This window comes from Zootoca vivipara, chromosome 13, assembly GCF_963506605.1.
Source record: "Zootoca vivipara chromosome 13, rZooViv1.1, whole genome shotgun sequence".
Classification (NCBI taxonomy): domain Eukaryota; kingdom Metazoa; phylum Chordata; class Lepidosauria; order Squamata; family Lacertidae; genus Zootoca; species Zootoca vivipara.
In genome coordinates this window covers 9,936,271-9,949,208 of record NC_083288.1, presented here as the reverse complement: position 1 = coordinate 9,949,208, position 12,938 = coordinate 9,936,271, and the positions used below count along the sequence as shown (strand labels likewise).

The following is a 12,938-nucleotide window of genomic DNA, read 5'->3' as shown; positions in this document are numbered from 1 at the left end:
GCAGGATAAAACAAGCTTGCTCCATCCTCTATTTTATTTATGTATTTCATAAAAATTGCATGGCACTTGATTGTAAAAATAAATAAATAAATTCTCAAACTGGTTTATAAAAAGATAAAAACGGCAAAACGGAGAAAAATTTACTGCCCTGCTTTAAAACGTAGGTCCAGTCGTGACCGGCTCTGGGGTTGCGTGCTCATCTCGCATTATTGGCCGAGGGAGCTGGTGTACAGCTTCCAGGTCATGTGGCCAGCATGACAAAGCCGCTTCTGGCAAACCAGAGCAGCACGTGTAAACGCCTTTACCTTCCCGCTGTAGCGGTTCCTATTTATCTACTTGCATTTTGATGTGCTTTCGAACTGCTAGGTTGGCAGCTTTAAAACATACAAAAGTTAAAAGCATATGAATAAGGGGTTTGCAGCCAAAATCACAAATTTGACTGCAAAACCCCACATAAACCTTGGGAGGACACACACACAATGCCAGAATGAATTCATTAGAAAAAGAAAGGGGCTGTTTACTTATTTACTTGGAACATTTTTTCTGTGAATTTGATGGTGTATCTCCCCAATAAAGACTGAAAAGATGACACTTCTTGTGGCCTTTATTAAGAGTGATTTGCCAGTCTCACAGTTCAATCCTATGCTTGTTTACTTGGAAGTGAGCCCCAGTTGGTCTTACTCCCCAAAATAGGGTAGTTCAACCTCCCATGATCTCTAATGACCTAATGACCACAAAATTATTATTAATTAAATTTACATTCCACCTTTCATCTGAAGAACACAGGGTAGTTTACAGTATAAAAACAAAATATATAACACAACTACCACCTCCTAGAGCTATGAAGTTCATAAAAGCTCCTATCATGTTTGCTATGAACCAGAACAGGCAAATATTTTAATGACAGCTAGAGGAAGACTGAACCTCTCTTCCTTAAATGCAGCTTCAAAAGCGGACATCTCGAGCCAGTTTTTCGAAATCTGCCCGTAATCGGTGGTCAAATCGGTCCCTATTTTACCGTAAGATCATTATTAAGATTATTATCATACTATTATTATTATCTGAAGGCAGCCCTGTTCAGGCAAGTTTTTAATGTTTAATGCTGTACTGTTTTTAATGTTCGATTGGGAGAAGCCCAGAGTGGCTAGGGAAACCCAGCCAGATGGGCGGGGTATAAATAATAAATTATTATACTGTATTATTATTATTTGCATTATTCATTATCACTTCACAGCCTTAAAACACGGGAAGAGCAACAGTGGCCCACAGTGCAGGGTTGTGGCAAGACACCATTCTTTCTCAGCAACACAGCCCTCTTTTCCCCACCCCACCCCCAAAATTTGCAATTCTTATTACTCCCTATTAATTTGGTATACCGCCCTTCCTCCTAAGCTCACACACGGCGGTTCACAACAACATAAATATGAAGGGGGGGGGGAAGAAGGGGGTAATAACTAGGGGGCCGCGTTTGGCCTTTTGGATCAAACTTCACGCGCAATTCAAGTTGCGCACGAGCGACCTATTGCGCGCGCAAAGGCACCCTGCAATGCATCGCGGGCTGCAAGCGCAGTAGGCGCGCGCGCACGAGGCGCCCGGGCCCCGGGGTTGCCGTGGAGATGACGGAGGGGGGGCGGCGCTTGCTGTTTTTAATTGTTGGTTTATATATATATATATTTATTTTTGCCCTGCAATCCTCCCAGTGACGTCGGGCCGGGGCCTCCGCCTTCCCCGGAAGAGAAAGCTTTTGCAAGGAGCCCGGACCTGATCCGAAGGGATTCGGGTGGAAAGACGAGCCCCAACAGAAAGGAAGGAAGGAAGGAGGGAAAGGAGGAAGGAAAGAAAGAAAGAAGCAGAGAAGGGACTCTAGGTCCAAGGAAAAAGCGGGGAACTCGCTGCCCAGCTGTTCCAGCAATTCTCGTTGCTCGAGGGAAGTGAGTATCGCTCGCCAACCGGCTTCCCGGGGAAGGGAGCTCCTTTAAAATTAAATGCAAAAAATAAGTGAAAATGCCTTAAAATAAATGTGCCTTGGAAATCCCATGAAACAAGCGTGCACCTGAGGTGCACCTGAAATTGGTCCCATAGTTTCACAGTAATTCTTTTCGGCACCGTTGCTTTTTTAATGGATCTCATTAGGTACCCATGTAAATATAGGAGGTACAGTATTATTATGATTACGATTACGATTACTATTATGTTGCTTTCCTCACAAAGGCGACCCAAAGTGACCTACGAAAACAGTATAAAAGCACTAAAACCAATTATAACAAACGCAACCAATAGGATTGCCATACATCCAGAATTTTCCGGATCTCATTAGGTACCTGTGTAAATATAGGAGGTATTAGTATTGTTGTTGTTGTTGTTGTTGTTTGTTGTTATATTTTGTCCCCATTTGGCTCAGCGCCCCATGCAGGTGAATCGCCACAGTGCCCTAATTCCAGTACAGGTATTTAGGAACTGGCTGGGCATTCATTCCTGATCTGCTGGTAGCATTATAAGGGCAATGCCGCCCCATTGAACTCAACAGGGCTTATCTCCCGAGTAACTGCATTGCAGGGGGTTGGGCTAGATGACCCTTGGGGTCCCTTTCAGCTCTACAATTCTACGATTCTGTGAACTGTGGCCACAGCCTATCCACTCTACTATATTTCACTCTTAAGCAAACACCCTGGTCTGTGAGAGAATAGTAAACACAATGTACTGCTGCTCTGTTCCTCTGCATACCGTATTTGTTCAGGGAGTAGATTCCCCTGAAATGAGTGGAACTCATAAGTAGTAAATATGTTTAGGAGTGTGTAGTAAACCTGTCATTTTGGCCTGTTTGACCTGTTTCATCTGGCTTAGTTTGTTTTTAACTGCCACCCCCTCCCCCCCGCAAAAATGGTGACAACTCCAGTTTCCTTAAAGTCAGTGTCGGATTTACGTATAAGCTAAACAAGTTATAGTTTGGGCCCCACTCTCTTGGGGGCCCCCAAAAAATTTAAAGGGGAAAAAACCCTGCATACTTCTTAATTGTATTTCAGTTCAACAATTACTTTGATAAAATACATATTTAATTATGTGCAAATGGCTTTAGATACCTGTTAGGTCCATAAATTACCATATAGCATATATTCAACACAAAAAACTGTGAAAATTTGTTGTTGACAAAGGACAACTGGACATGTTGTTGTTGTTTAGTTGTGTCTGCCTCTTCGTGACCCCCTGGACCAGAGCACGCCAGGCACTCCTGTCTTCCACTGCCTCCCGCAGTTTGGTCAAACTCATGTTGAACACTGTCCAGCCATCTCGTCCTCTGTCGTCCCCTTCTCCTTGTGCCCTCCATCTTGCCCAACATCAGGGTCTTTTCCAGGGAGTCTTCTCATGAGGTGGCCAAAGTATTGGAGCCTCAACTTCAGGATCTGTCCTTCCAGTGAACACTCAGGGCTGATTTCCTTCAGAATGGATAGGTTTGATCTTCTTGCAGTCCATGGGAGCAGGAACCGGGAAGCCACTCCAGTATCCCTGCCAAGAAAACTCCATGGACAAAAACAACAAGCTGGACATATGAAGCACCCCATTACCTTCAGTAGCTTAGGGCCTCATCAAACTTAAATCCAGCCCTGTGTAAAGTGATTAATATGATTAATATTGGGTCCTCTACCTTATTCAGGTGGGACCCAGGTGGCGCTGTTGGTTAAACCACTGAGCCTAGGGCTTGCTGACCGGAAGGTCGGCGGTTCGAATCCCTGTGGCGGGGTGAGCTCCCGTTGCTTGGTCCCAGCTCCTGCCAACCTAGCAGTTCGAAAGCACATCAAAATGCAAGTAGATAAATAGGAACCACTACAGCGGGAAGGTAAACGGCGTTTCCATGTGCTGCTCTGGTTTGCCAGATGACCTGGAAGCTATACGCCGGCTCCCTCGGCCAATAACGCGAGATGAGCGCGCAACCCCAGAGTCGGTCACGACTGGACCTAATGGTCAGGGGTCCCTTTACCTTTACCTTATTCAGAGTTGCGACTGGTGCCTTAGCTGGTTACACCTGAAATGTCTCTCACCTGAACTATAAGGTATTCTTTTATAAATGTGTGCCCACTTAGGCAGTGCTGGAAGCCCCAGACACAACTTCTGAGATCATTGTTCTCCTTGCAGGAATGGATGGGTCAAAATCACCTGCTTCCACCACACAGGTCAGCTTTGTTTGCCAGCGCTGCAGCCAACCCCTTAAACTGGACACGTCTTTCAAGGTCCTTGATAAAGTCACCATCCAAGAACTGACGGGTAAGAAAAGGAATGGTGAAGAAAGACATCAGGGAATACAGGCCAACCAGGCTGAGCTGGATTTTAAGGCATGGGTAGGCAAACTAAGGCCTGGGGGCTGGATCCGGCCCAGTCGCATTCTCGGTCTGGCCCGCAGACAGTCCGTGAATCAGCATGTTTTTACATGAGTAGTATGTGTCCTTTTATTTAAAATGCATCTCTGGGTTATTTGTGGGGCATAAGAAATAATTCATCCCCCCGCAAAAAAATAGTCCGGCCCCCCACAAGGTCCGAGGGACAGTGGACCGGCCCCCTGCTGAAAAAGTTTGCTGACCCCTGGCTCTAATTCATGGGTAGGCAAACTAAGGCCCCGGGACCGGATCTGGCCCAATCACCTTCTAAATTTGGACCGTGGACAGTCTGGGAATCAGCGTGTTTTTACATGAGTAGAATGTGTATTTTTATGTAAAATGTATCTCTGGGTTATTTGTGGGGCATAAGAATTCGTTCATATTTTTTCCCCAAAATTTGGTCCAACCCCCCCCCCAAATTTGGTCCAACCCCCCCCCCCAAGGTTTGAGGGACAGTGGACTGGCCCCTTGTTTGCTGACCCCTGTTTTAAGGCGTGCTTTCTGTGCCTGAGCTGCAGGCACTGATGTGGAACACAACGTTTCCCAGTGCTTTATTTCTCTGCAGAAATTTTTCTGTTTCGGAAACTACAGCACGAGGCAAGCTTGCTGCAGGCTTTAGCTTTGCTTACTAAACGCAAGTAAAATAAACCTGCTGAATTGAATCACTCTGTAGGGCATCAAGAATTTTTTTTAAAAATGCAAACTGATTTTTCAATTACTATTTTGCATAAGATTTCTTTGCTGGAAAATCCCCATCACTGGCTGCAGAACCTGTCATCGTTAGTTCTGTCTTGGGAGATTTGGCAGGGGATTGCAGGAGACAGGGCTTGCAACTACTAGATCACCCTTCCAGTTGGCGTTCATCAGGCCCTCTCTTTGTGTATCTTTTGCCAGAAATGGAAGAAGCTTTGGTTTCATTAGGCTTCCTGCTGCATAGTGTCTAAGCTTATTCCTCCTCGTTTTAATGCAGAACATTTTTTTTACTCTTGCTGTTGCTAGGTTTGTGCTTTGTTTCTTCTAAAGGTTGTCTGCATTTTGATTGGGTTATATATGTTTGGGTTATATATGTTTGCTGGGTATTTTTAGTAGAAGAGTGGAGTATAGATATATATTATTGTTGTCATTGTCAAGACTATGGAAGTAACTGCATGTGTAGCGCAGAGATGGGAAGGCCTGGAAAAAACCTGGAAAAATTGGGGGGAACAGTCCCCCCCTATTTCCCCCGGAAAAAATGGAAAAAACCAGTTTGATATAGTTTGAATATTCCACACACCTTTTTCGCCCCCCCCCAAACTCTAGTATAGTGTACTTTTCTGTTGCTTCTGAACCCTTACAGCTTGTTCCCATATACCTGGCATGGGGAACCTTTGTCCCTCCAGGTGTTACTGAACTACAGCTCCCATCAGTCCAAGCAAGTTTGGTCAATGGCCAGGAATGAGGGGAGTCGTAGTTTAGTACTGTAAGGGGGAGGGCTTATAGGGAACAGCCCCCCCTCATCAGGAGCAGCCCATCTCCCAGCCGTAATGAAAGCGAAGGGTCGGAAGGGGAAAGTCAGAAGACGGAGAGGGAGTGCCAGAGCTCTGGCAACATCCAAGAGCCACTGCTCCTCATGCAGGAAGAGAGGGGGGGGGAGAGAGGATGGGACTCAGACGGACTGGAGACCTTTTCCTCCCCCCCCCCACACCGGAATTAAGGAGGAGGAGAAAGGGGAGGAGGTTCGCTGTCCCGAGGCTCTCATGTTGGTCCAGGTCACGAAAGGGGGCAGTGCCGGATTCTGATTCGGACTGATGAGACATGAAACCAGCAGCTCACTTCACTGTAAATAATGTGCACCAATTAAAGTTTCTGAAAGACAAGCATGTGGAGGGTCGTTACTCAAGAGTAGTCGCAAAAACCCTGACAAGTACCATCTGGAGGGCCAAAGGTTCCTTACACTTTACATACACAGGAGCCCCACACATTAGTAAAGGTTTACCCTTGTCAATTATTCCATTTGTCTTTTGTCTAGCTCCTCTACTTACTACTGCGCCGGCAAAACTTGGAGACCCCCATGAGGAAGAGACTACACTTACAGAGGTAAGGAATTGGGGTCTGACTCCCTTATAACAAAGCTAAGGCAGCTACGCAGTTTGCCACCAGCTCCTAGTAAGTTATGTGCCAAGAAGAAAACATTCCTTATCAGACCTGCTTCTTAAAAAAAAAAAAAAAATTGATTTTCTTTTCTCATAACAGATATTCAATATCATCATTTAACATCCATTTTCTAGTTTACCCCTCCCTGTTGACTTCCCCCAACTTCCATTTCTGGTTTATTACACCAAATGTTACATTCTGCGGGATCTGATTTCTTTCCGCAGGGCCTGTGAGACGGAGTTGTTCTGCCTGGCCTTTGGCTTGGAATCAGTCCGATCCCCTCCCCCTCTTTCCTTTTCCTTCTGTGATGGAACCCCTGTTTGGGGACTTCCCTGGCTTTTTTTTTCCTGGCCCACGTAGGACCAGTCTGGATAGTTGGCCTTGGTGAAGATTTGACGTTTTCTCCCCCCCAAACAGATTTGGTTCTGGGCTTCCACTGCAATGAGGCTGCATTTTAAGTTGTATTTTAATCCCGTTTTTAAGTTGTATTTTAATCAATTGTTTTTATACCTGATGTTAGCCGCCCTGAGCCCGGTCTTGGCTGGGGAAGGCTGGGTATAAATAAAATTATTATTATTATTATTATTATTATTATTATTATTATTATTATCCTGTTTATACATAATGTTCTGTTATCACTAATTATATTTCTTGTTCTCTGTAAATAAGGTTGCAAATGTTTATTTATCAGACCTGCTTCTTAGCTTGCCTTGTGATGTACTACTAGTACATGTAAGTGGGTGGGCCAATAAAACGGTTGATGGGCTTGTGCGATTCATACACGCATCTTGCGGGACTTCTGACTGTGTCTGGAAGACTCTGCCAAGGGCATATTGACTAGCTTTCTAGTGGGCACATTTGGGTGTGGATGATGCTCTCTGTTGGGTGTGGACTGATGCTGACTTTCCTTTCTCAGGAATTTGTCGAGAACCGCCAGGATGGCGTGTCCCGAAGATTCATCCCCCCAGCCAGGTATTGACTAGGAGTTGTGTTCGCGCCCTGAAAATGCCCCCTTTCAGAGGTTGCAAATGCCCCAACTGTGCAGCAGCCTAGCCTTGTTGGGACTACTGCATTTTCATACCCTCAAGGGTCCACACACGGCTCTGAAGCAGGGCAAGAGTTTTATATGTTCTGCCTGGTCAAAGTGGCGAGAGAAGCCTGGATTCCATGCCGTGTTTGTAGGCTTTAAAAGCAGCGTTAGAAACTCAGATATATACGCTAGGCGCCAAATGGCTCCTTCAATCAAGGTTGTGGTCACCAAAACTGAATGTCTAGTTGCCATTTTGGGGTAAGATGACTCCAAAGTCTTTATTTTTCAAGTGATGGACTGACTGTGATTGATCCTCAGTTAAACACCTAGCTAGTTCAGATGACAACCGTGAGCTCGGTTAAGAGCTTTGAGAACTTAAAGAAGAAAAACCACTTGATCCGGGGACAGTGGATCCTATTCTGACCTCTTTTCCTTCATGGTGACTGCTCCTGCTGCACAGAAAAAGCATTTTGGTTCCAGAAATCCATTCTGATTGTGCAGATAAAATATAAACGATAGAATTCTACAGGGTGGGGTAGTAGTGTGCGAAAACAGTCCTGATCCAATGATTCCCATATGGTGGAGATGTCAGGCCCCATCCTGGCGCCCAGTCATCTTCACCTGGTCGCGAGTGGCTGATAGCCAGGTGCAAAATACGCCTGGTGAATTTTGAACACTTTTTGAAAGGAAAGTATTCTCAGTCCCTGTTACCCTCCTGCACTTAAATACAGTGGACCCTTGGGTTACGTTACCTTTGGGTAACGTAATCCTTGGGTTGCAAACACGGAAGTGTATACTTCCGGGTTTCTCTGCATGCACAGAAGCGCTCAATCGCACCGTGCGTAGAAGGGCGCCTCTGGGTACAATTTTTCCACGGTGCGCATGGACCCCCGGAATGAATTAAATTCATATCCAGAGGGCCCACTGTCCTGGCCGTCATTTTCAGTTGTATCTCTGCATATGCTCCAATACTTTTATCAGCTCCAAATTGCCCTGTTATAAACTGAGAAGGAACTCCGGAACTTGAGCTTATAAGGTTGGAAGGATTCAAAGAGCAAGTTAGGGTCTGGTTGCTTCCCCCCTCTGCCCATACCGTGAACCAGTTCCATCCTACCATCAACTCCTTCCAGGGATGAAGTTCTGACCATGGATTTCCACAAGATGAGAGAGCAAGCACACTGCCAAACTTGCTTACAAAGCATTTACTTGAGGCTTGCGTAACGTGGTCAAGCTGCGCACTGGTAGAGAAGAAAAACAGTCTCCTAATGGACAGATTTGGGGCAGAAATCTGCAGTTCCCTCGAGATGATCCCAAACACTGTTAGAAACTGAGATATGAAAGCTAGGAGCTAAATGGCACCTTAAACCTAGGTTACGGGCGCAACAACGGAATGCCTAGGTGCGCTTCTTAAATAACAAGAATACAAAGCTGAAAATGAATGAACTGCAGCTAAAATATTAGGTTCATTTTTCACATGCTCTTGTCCTTCCCCTGCCCACCCCCCGTAATATTCTTAAGAGGGTCTCTTCTCCAGTCTTCAGGGAGTAGCTGGAGACAGAAAAAGGTCCTCCTTTCCTTCCACTCTGCAGTTTTAATCTGAAATATTAAGCACGGTACTGTGCCCAGAGCTCAGAAACTGCCTGCGCTAAAGAAATTTCCTGTTGCAAAATGCGTCCAGGACAATGGGCGTTTTGAACACTGATCCCAAGGGATTCCTAGGGGTTGGGCAGACCTAAAGACTTGCATGGATGAGAGCTGGGGATAAAATATATATCGGACAGTCTTCTCTCTAGCAGCTTGAGGCCACAAACTAAAGATTGTTATGTGCTTAAACGTTGAGCAAACACTTCCTCTGCATTCGCTCACTCGTTGAATACAGAAGCAAGACCTGTTTGTTTAAAAATTACAGAGGAACATGTGGGACTCACGGTTGAATTGGAGTAACTAAGCATCTCTTGAGTTTTGGGTAAACATCTGTGGGAATGCACGTCATAGCGAAACCATCCTGTTTCTTCCAGGATGATGTCAACAGAAAGTGCCAACAGCTTCACTCTCATTGGAGAGGCCTCTGATGGAGGCACTATGGAAAACCTCAGCAGAAGACTCAAGGCAAGTTGTCCCTTATCCTTGCGTACGCTATACATCCTTAGGGAAACCTTGGAGATATTTGGGCATCTTGAAGTGCATCATTCAGCTACCGCTAATTCAGTTCTCTTTACTAAGCCCAAGCTGCGGTGGATCCTCGTTTGCGAATCTTCCTCCCAAGAGATACAGTGGTACCTCGATTTATGAACTGAATCCGTTCCAGAAGTCCGTTCTTAAACCAAAACCGTTCTTAAACCGAGGTGCGCTTTCCCTAATGAGGCCTCCTGACGCCGGTGCCCTTCCACCGTTCGGATTCCGTTCTTAAACCAAGCTAAAGTTCTCAAACCAAGACACTGTTCCGGGTTTGCAGAGTTTGTAAACCAAATCGTTCTTAAACTGGACTGTTCTTAAACTGAGGTACCACTGTATATGGCTTCTCCCCATTGGTCCTGACTTCCAGATGGACTTCGAAGACTCGTCTCTTTCAAATTGCTTTTAGCCAAGATGCCATTTTTTAGTACATGAACGCACCTTGTATTGTTGATAGTTTTACTGCTGGGTTCAAATTATGTTCTTAAGGTTTTGGTTATTTATTCATTGTAAGGGTTGCCTCACTGGACTTCTTCTGGGAATTATTTTAGCTGCTGTTTTAAATAATGACATTTTACTGCCGTGGTGTGTGGTAGTTTTTATGTTTTTCGGTAATCCTCCCTCTGAGGGATTTCCCCCCTGAAAGGTGGTGTGAACATATTTTTAAAAAATCAATTTTATTAAGGGTTTTTAACATATTAAACAGTAAAATCCAAACGCATTTATGACAAAAATAATAAAAAGCAACTTATCAAAAGGATAAGGAAAGAAAGAAAGAACAAAGGAAATAGAGATAAAACAATTCTTCCTGTCAATTTTTATTACTACCATTATTTATATCATTTAATATAAGTACCCCATGAACATTTTTAGCTGTACTTAAAATAGCATTTTTCATGCTGTCCTGCTAGAAGTTTTTTTTCTCCACATTTCCATCCCTGACCCAACCTTCTTCTTTTGTCAAAAAGTCTAAAATATGGTAGCTTTTCATCAATTTCTAGCTTTAGGTTATATTACTCTTAGTCATGTGACCAGCTTCTCTCTCCCTCCCTCTCTCTTCCCCCCCTCTCCCTCTCAGTAATGCCATAGTCTAAATGTAATCAAATGTAGCCCAAATACTTGTGTGTCTATATGTGTGTGTATTAGGGCAGTTCATAAAAAAACTTTTTTTTTAAAAAAAATGCCTGCTCCAAAGGTCTTCTCTTACTACACTAGGGATTATATAGCTATATCTGAAATTTCATGCATATCAGTTAATATCTTGACCCTCCTCCACGAAAATAGAATCATAGAATCATAGAGTTGGAAGGGACCACAAGGGCCATCCAGTCCAACCCCCTGCCAAGCAGGAAACATCATCAAAGCATTCTTGACATATGGCTGCCAAGCCTCTGCTTAAAGACCTCCAAAGAAGGAGACTCCACCACACTCCTTGGTAGCAAATTCCACTGCCAAACAGCTCTTACTGTCAGGAAGTTCTTCCTAATGTTTAGGTGGAATCTTCTTTCTTGAAGTTTGAATCCATTGCTCCGTGTCCGCTTCTCTGGAGCAGCAGAAAACAATCTTTCTCCCTCCTCCATATGACATCCTTTCATATATTTGACCATGGCTATCATATCACCCCTTAACCTTCTCTTCTCCAGGCTAAACATACCCAGCTCCCTAAGCCGTTCCTCATAAGGCATTGTTTCCAGGCCTTTGACCATTTTGGTTGCCCTCTTCTGGACACGTTCCAGCTTGTCAGTATCCTTCTTGAACTGTGGTGCCCAGAACTGGACACAGTACTCCAGGTGAGGTCTGACCAGAGCGGAATACAGTGGTACTATTACTTCCCTTGATCTAGATGCTATACTCCTATTGATGCAGCCCAGAATTGCATTGGCTTTTTAAGCTGCTGCATCACACTGCTGACTCATGTCAAGTTTGTGGTCTACCAAGACTCCTAGATCAAATAGCTGTGTACTTGGCCGTTTTCCTATGTCGTGAAGGCTGAAATTTCAATTCAGTGGAGCAGGGTCAAGATATTAACTGATATGCATGAAATTTCAGATATAGCTATATAATCCCTAGTGTTGTAAGATAAGACCTTTGGAGCAGGCATTTAAAAAAAATTGTTTTAATGAACTGCCCTAGTGTGTATATATAACACAAGAGATCAGCTTTGCTCGATGGGTCCCCCCCCACACACCTTTTCTTGTTGAAAGTGATCTCCTTTGCTCCAGGTTACAGGGGACCTGTTCGACATCATGTCCGGCCAGACAGATGTGGATCATCCTCTTTGTGAAGAATGCACTGATACCCTTCTGGACCAGTTGGATACACAGCTCAACATCACAGAGAATGAATGTCAGAACTACAAGTGAGTGAGAATGAAAGTTCAGGAAGAACTGCAAGATGGCCACTCTAGTCTATACAATGTTTCTTGCAGCAAAGGAACTTTGCTTCTGTTCCCACAAGTCATTTCCACTGAAGGAGGCAGTACAGTGGTACCTTGGTCCCCAAGCGGCTTGGCTCCCGAATGCCGCAAACCTGGAAGCGAGCGTTCTTGTTTGCGAACGTTTTTCGGAAGCCGAACGTCCAACGCGGCTTCCGATTGGGTGCAGGAAGCTCCTGCAGCCAATTGGAAGCAGCGCCTTGGTTTTTGAACCGTTTTGGGAGTCGAACGGACTCCTGGAACGGATTAAGTTCGAGAACCTACCTTGGTTTCACAGCCCTGTTGTGCGAGTCTCGGCTTCCTTTTTAAAAGGAAGCAGATAAACATCCACAATGACCGTGGAGATAACGACACGGAGCGGGTTCTGCCTCGGTTTCGTCGTGGCTCGGGAGCAAGACAAGGCAGTGCTGTAGTTCTGGGCCTAGCTCCTTGCCTCCCCCTAAATCGCTTCTGCCTTGCGGTTGTCTGCAGGAGATGCCTGGAAATCCTGGAGCAGATGAATGAAGACGATAAAGAGAAGTTGCAGCTAGAGCTGAAGGAATTTGCTCTTGAGGAGGAGAGGCTGATTGAGGAGCTGGAAGGGGTGGAGCAGAAGCGGAAAACCATGGCTGAAGACTTTGAGAAGGTCAGGGCTGAGGCGGAGAGGCTGGATCACGAGGAAGCTGAGTGAGTATTTGGCTCTTGCAACCGTTAGCATCTCGAAGGCTCGCCTCTTCCTGGCTAAACCTGTTGCTGAACCCCACATCTGTCTTCGCCTCTTTCCATTGCTTCCCATCCCCACTTCTGTCCAGACCAC

General features: G+C 45.1%; 1 protein-coding gene across 2 annotated transcripts in view; it reads left to right on the top strand.

Annotated features, from left to right (window-relative positions):
* The first annotated feature begins 1,699 nt into the window (after positions 1 to 1,699).
* Positions 1,700 to 12,938, top strand: part of BECN1 (beclin 1) — a 46,912-nt gene continuing 35,673 nt past the window's right edge. For both annotated transcript variants that reach the window (XR_009558509.1, XM_035135767.2), the window contains exons 1-7: positions 1,700 to 1,931; positions 4,132 to 4,260; positions 6,379 to 6,446; positions 7,420 to 7,475; positions 9,552 to 9,642; positions 11,931 to 12,067; positions 12,614 to 12,808. Coding sequence is in view for 1 of the 2 variants with exons in the window: in XM_035135767.2 (XP_034991658.1) it covers positions 4,134 to 4,260; positions 6,379 to 6,446; positions 7,420 to 7,475; positions 9,552 to 9,642; positions 11,931 to 12,067; positions 12,614 to 12,808 (674 nt within the window). In the remaining variant the exon portion in view is untranslated. The remainder of the gene's footprint in view (positions 1,932 to 4,131; positions 4,261 to 6,378; positions 6,447 to 7,419; positions 7,476 to 9,551; positions 9,643 to 11,930; positions 12,068 to 12,613; positions 12,809 to 12,938) is intronic.